This window comes from Lathyrus oleraceus, chromosome 7, assembly GCF_024323335.1.
Source record: "Lathyrus oleraceus cultivar Zhongwan6 chromosome 7, CAAS_Psat_ZW6_1.0, whole genome shotgun sequence".
Taxonomy (NCBI): Eukaryota; Viridiplantae; Streptophyta; class Magnoliopsida; order Fabales; family Fabaceae; genus Lathyrus; species Lathyrus oleraceus.
In genome coordinates this window covers 349,872,063-349,878,062 of record NC_066585.1, presented here as the reverse complement: position 1 = coordinate 349,878,062, position 6,000 = coordinate 349,872,063, and the positions used below count along the sequence as shown (strand labels likewise).

General features: G+C 32.9%; 1 protein-coding gene across 2 annotated transcripts; it reads right to left on the bottom strand.

The window, feature by feature from the left end:
* Positions 1–1,969: 1,969 nt before the first annotated feature.
* Positions 1,970–5,431, bottom strand: LOC127106874 (uncharacterized). Of its 2 annotated transcripts, none has more exons than XM_051044167.1 (5): positions 5,272–5,431; positions 5,026–5,188; positions 3,349–3,442; positions 2,593–2,792; positions 1,970–2,336 (listed from the first exon to the last, which is right to left on the bottom strand). In XM_051044167.1, the coding sequence occupies exons 1-5, from the start codon at positions 5,329–5,331 to the stop codon at positions 2,290–2,292; spliced, it is 564 nt and encodes a 187-aa protein (XP_050900124.1). In that variant the 5' UTR covers positions 5,332–5,431; the 3' UTR covers positions 1,970–2,289. The 2 variants fall into 2 exon arrangements, with proteins under 2 accessions (XP_050900124.1, XP_050900122.1); XM_051044165.1 differs by having other exon boundaries at positions 1,970–2,274.
* Between the last annotated feature and the right edge of the window lie 569 nt (positions 5,432–6,000).

The window sequence follows — 6,000 nt, the reverse complement described above, 5'->3', positions numbered from 1 at the left end:
CTTCACCACATTGATGAATCAAGAACAACGCTTTGTAATCCTTATTCTTCTCTTCTTTGTTCGTTGTGTGCTGCACTTCAGTAGCATTTTGAATAAGGGGAGTAACACCATTATTAATCACCTCAAGAACATCTCGGTAGCCAAACAACACATTCATTTGCTTGCATCACTTATCGTAGTTCTTTGCATCAAGAATGGGTAAATTTGCAAGGATTCTTTCATTGGAAACTGAATTCATGTTGCACACAAGGTGTTTTTGGATCTAAACTAGGCTCTTGATGCCAAATGTTAGAACAAGCAATCACAAAGTTGGTGAAACTTGGAATGAGTAAATTTTGGTGTGTGTGTGTGTGTGTATGTGTGTGTGTGTGTGTGAGAGAGAGAGAGAGAGAGTGGTTTCATTTACTAGAGTGAGAGTGCATCCTACTCACTTATATGCAAATTACACAATGATTGAAATGTAAATTGATCAAGTACAATAGTAAAAAAAATAAAAACTCGGGGTTGTAATCGGTTACGCCAAAACAAGTAACCGGTTATACCTGACACTGAAATTAAATCAAATTAATTCAACTTCAGTGGTAACCAATTACACCATTTCTGATAACCGATTATCCCTTATGAAAACTTCAATTTTCAGCTAGTGGAATGCATGTCAGTTACAGTTGTAACCGGTTTACACACCAGTGATAACCGGTTACAGCACATGAAATACTTCACAAACTTCAACAATTATCAACCATATTCACACCAATAATTAGCCCCAGTTTTGTTTTGTACTGCTGCTATATTGAACCAAAGGTGAAGTCGTGCAAGAAAGTAGAAACCATATCATATATGGTCCCAAACTGGAACGGATAGTGACGCCACATGTATTGCGTAATAGTGCAAACAAGCAAGATTGTGGAAGCGATGAAGCCCGACCCCTTCCAAAAGTGAGCACTTTTGGTACAAACGATGTTAAACACTTGTCCTTATAACACCGTACAATTTCAAAATAAGCAAATGAAGTGGAGTCTCGCAATATTTTGACCATAGTCTATATATGGTCAGTGACCACATGTGAGACAGTCTACTCCTGAATAGCCAACTGTATCCTAACATGAAAGGCTGCCTCACCACAAAAGAGCTTGTTGTTGTTTGGAAAGCTATAACTCATGCACATACCGCAAGAAGATAAACTTTAAACAATTGAGTATTATTGACCAGAAAACTCAACTCCTTTTCAAGGGACCAACATGCAGTTCTTTACACCAGTCAACAAATGGAGTAATATCATGTGACCCTTAACTCATTCTTATAAGATGTCTATTTTTACAAACTATTTAAATCTTATCCATTTAAATACACCATATTGCATGTACGACGCCCAACACAATTAGGCGTCTGACCCTAATGAATATGCTTTAATACAATATTAAGTTTTTATGTAGTATCTGGACTTTGTAACAAGAACATTTACTTTGCTAGTCACGATTCTTCATGTATTATTGCAACTGGTCAAATTTAACTTTACATGGATGAATACGACATTTCATTATGACTAGAGGTTGTTGATTGCACTCTTAGTATTACTCTCAAATACTATAGGATTTTTGAAAATGTCTCTCCTATGTCTGGGTTTTGGATTTTGAAATTCAAACACATCACATATTATCAGAATTCAAATTCACTTGAAATGCAACCAATGCACAAATAGTCTTGTCTGGATTTTGAAACCTAGACACACCACACATATTACTAGAAAGGTCAAATTCATCCTAAACGCACCAAATATACAAATAACCTCGTCCAGACATACATGTTAAAAGAGAGACGCACCACATATTAGAGGAGAGCTCAAATTCATATACAACGCACCCAAAATTCTAAATCCTGAATCCTATTTGTGCGAAATCCATATGCTACGAGGGAGCATTTTCTGAAATATAAGAGTTTGAGTAATCCTATTGGTGCAATGCGCAAAGTATAGGGAAACTCTGACACTGTTTATCATTTCTTACCACTTTACCTTACAAGACGCTGATAACTGCTTAGTTTTTCTATAGCATCATTTACAAACAAATAATTTCCATTTTATTTTTAGTGACCAAATTTGGCAAAACAGACAATAATAAACTTCAGATATATGAATTAAAGTTTGTTTATAGAAAGGAATTTACAGTAGATCATCAATGGTCCCAATTGTTGAAAGCAGTGTAGTCTTCAATTCATCGATATCTTTAAGCAATCTCTCATTTTCCCACTTCTTGCTCTGTATCTCACCTTCTAATGCTGCAGTAGGAAATGTTATCCTTCATTTGGTATAATGGAATAATATAAACCAACACCAACACCTGGAAGTGATACTAGCATGAAAAACTATTTGGACAATGTTAAATACTAATCAATGATTTTTTATTGGATCTCAAACTTAGAGAGAGTATAGATAAAATTGGTTGGAACAGTACTTAGTTAACCAATTCGGTTAGTTAGTTAGTCTCTTGTTTTCTAAAAAGCTCCTTGTTGAGAGGATAACTGATCTTTGATGAAGGGTCCGTTTCTTTTAAAGCTAAATTACCTTCAATTTTTCTTTTATCCATATATTATTACCTGAGTTAGAACTGTGAAGATCTTCAAGGATTTCCTCTACAAATGCCAATACCGAATTTTTCAAAACACAATTCTTGTCATCCAAAACTTGAATTTCACTTTCAAGCGAATATTTCTCTGACAACAAAGTCCTTACTTTAAAATTTTCCCTCTTGTCAATTTCTCTTTGAAATTTTAGGCATAGTGCTGTAAATTCTTCCCTGAATGCCAACAAATCAAATAAGTTAAGATCACATTATGAGTTAGAATAGAGACATTTTTGTTATTTGAGTTGTAGTAGTTTGTTTTTGAATAAAAATACTAATACACAGACATATGTACATACAGAAAGGCATCAATTCATAAATAATTTCATATATATGGTTTATTCAATGTAGCCAAATGTAAACAAAAAAAAGTGAGATAAGAATTAACTTCATAGTTATATATCTAGTCAGCTATAGGTTTTTAGAAGTTATCCTCAAACTATTACTGAATCTTATATTAATAGTAGATATCACAAAAAAACACATGCGATGTGACCATACCACATGTAAATGGCTAGGTACTGTTTTTTTCACACCAATTATTTGAAGTACTACAACATATATGCATACACTACATAAGACAGACTTTAAGGGAAACTAAAAGATGAAAATTGATATATCTTACACTACAGTATTGATTTCTTTGCAAGTTGTTAGTGAAATTCTAAATAAAACAAGACTTCAATAACAATATTTGTATTTACAGATAATGAAAAAAATCTTTCAGTACCGTTTTACATCCGTTCTTTTAATCATATCATCCCGCTTGATTTTAAGACAACAGAGCTCTTTCTCCAAAGTATTCACTGATGCCCTGAAATCAGCTATAACAAGAAGAGAAAATGTGACACAGCAGCAAAAGCAAAACAGTGTGATTAAAAATGCCAGACAATTAATTATTCAATAAGCTAGTTTTAGAATATCATATTTTGATAACCATGTTATATAGGTTAAAAAGATTAATGGTTGTTTAGCAGTGACTATTAATCTCCATGTAGAACTTATTAGACACACAAGGTAAATTCTCCTCTCTCAACCGGATTTTCCAGGTAAGCTAGTTTCAAGAATTTAAGGCAGTTTTAGATTTTCCTAAAAATTTGTCAAAGTGCCAAACTGTTAAAAAATATAAACACTGTTAAGATTAAGTAGTTAGTTTGTTAGTTAAGTTGGTTAATTGTTTGTGAAGTAACTGCTTCTTGTATGCTTAATCCTAGTTAATGAGAATCACAAAATGCAAACACTCAAACACATCACATCAATAAATATAGACTATAGGAAGGAAGGGAACATAACATGTCAAACAATGCCTTACTATTATATTCTAATGTCCAATTTATTGGAATGAATTTATTGAATATAAGCTATATCAATATGGGATTGGGCCAGGAATACATTTGGTACTTCTTATATCCAGACACTATAATTCTCAACATGGGCCTGTTTAGCTAGAATGAGTGCAACCTGATTTTTACACCTATTTGCAAACACAAAACTCACATTGAAAAAAACCTAATTTTGAGAATGTTTTTAGCTATTAAACCCCAAATACTTCTAAGTCTTGCAATCTGATTCAAAGATAGCATTTTTGAAACAAGAATCAATTGCAAAATCAATAACATGCATAATGGTTTTTGCTTCTGCTACAATAGCAGTAATAAGTGAAGGACTGAACTTGATAGCTATGTAGGTATTTGCTTGAATTAATTAATTTTTTATCAATAAAGAACAATTTGTGGAATATGACATAGTCTACATCATCCAAAGTTCAAGTTTTAAACAGTTTCAAAATGAAAAGCGCATCAAATATACTTCCAAAATCCAAATGCTGCACTAGTAATAAGTAAGCAAAGAATAAAACCCTAATAATTAACAACAACAACAAAGTTTTATCCCACTAGGTGGCATCGGCTATATGGATCAATTTTCGCCATAATATTCTATCAAGGATCATATTTCTATCCAAATCATTAATCTCGAGGTTTTTCTTAATAACTTCTCTTATAGTATTTCTCTTCCTCGAATTGTTTGTCTTCTCTCCATCTGGTCCACTCTCCTCAATATATAATCTACGGGTCTTCTCACTACATGCTCAAACCACCTAAATCTATTTACCACTATCTTCAATACTATAGGCGCTACCCCGACACTCTCTCTAATATTTTCGATTCTAATTTTATCATGTCCAATCTTACCACGCTAACAGAAAATAATTGATCAATTTGATTGATTTTTTTTGTAAAATTGGGAGTTTGAATTCAATAATAATAATAATTAAAAATTGATCTATAATTTGAAACCTCCTCCTCTAACAAATTGATCTACAAATTACCGAATTAATTAGCAAATTAGAACAATCGATCATATATGTAAAATTAGGAAGATGAAATGTGAAGTGAAAAACTCTAACCAGCAACTGTCACATATCCAACAGTGTCGAACTGCAAAGCTCCACTGGTTGCGATCAATTCAGCTTCCTTAGTTGCAAAATGACTCTCCATCTCCTCGCATTTGACGATGCTGGATTCGATCTCTCGTGTGACCTGAATATGAGCTTCGATTTCTTCGTTGACCTGATGTGATCAATAATAACAATGAAATTATTATTATAATTTAACAATGAATGAATAGCAAGATGGATCGAAGAGAGTAGTACCTGATCAAGCATTTCTTTCAGAGATGAAATGTGGGAGAGAATCGCTCCTGAATCTTCCATTGCGGTGATGTTCTGTTACCAAAGCAATGAGCGAGACTTACCGCTACATTTCAACCTTTCAGCTTCATGTATCCCGCGCCTCAATATTTCATACCAATTTTTTTTTTTTTTACACTGAAAATTTTACATCATACCCATCCAATTATACTTATATCCCTATATTCGGTTAAAATTGTCAATTTCACCCTTATTTATTTTTAATCAATTTATCATTTCACTTTTAATCATTCAATTAAGACTTCCGAAAATTATACCCTTCAGCCTCGTACCGGAATACATTAGAAAAGATTTCCGATATGTATTTTTTCTTAACCAGGACATTTTGTGGAAGACATCTGATTTAGTGTAAAACGTGTTTCGGAACACTAACTTGAAGAGTTCGGTTTAGTTTTACAAAAGTACTGTTCCGGAATACTTAACATATATGTTCCGGTTAACACACTAATATATACCGGAACTATTTCCTAAAGAGTTCCGATGTGTTATTTATGTGTTCCGGAACTCTTCAATGAAATCTTCTGATTTGCATTGTTAATTTTTTTTTGGACAATTTTTTATTGTGCATATATAGAAATTCTTCCTCAAATATGTGTAGATATTTCTGGTGCTTTTTCAACTACTTAAAAATTTGGTACACGAGAAGAAGTGATAAGGTGGATTAAAGATGTT

Coding starts and splice junctions, on each gene's coding strand:
- LOC127106874 (XM_051044165.1), bottom strand. CDS start 5,331: ATGGAAGATTCAGGAGCGATTCTCTCCCACATTTCATCTCTGAAAGAA. Junction 3,443..5,025: donor TGGATATGTGACAGTTGCTG/GTTAGAGTTTTT, acceptor TTCTTGTTATAG/CTGATTTCAGGGCATCAGTG. Junction 2,275..2,592: donor TCTTCACAGTTCTAACTCAG/GTAATAATATAT, acceptor TTCCTACTGCAG/CATTAGAAGGTGAGATACAG.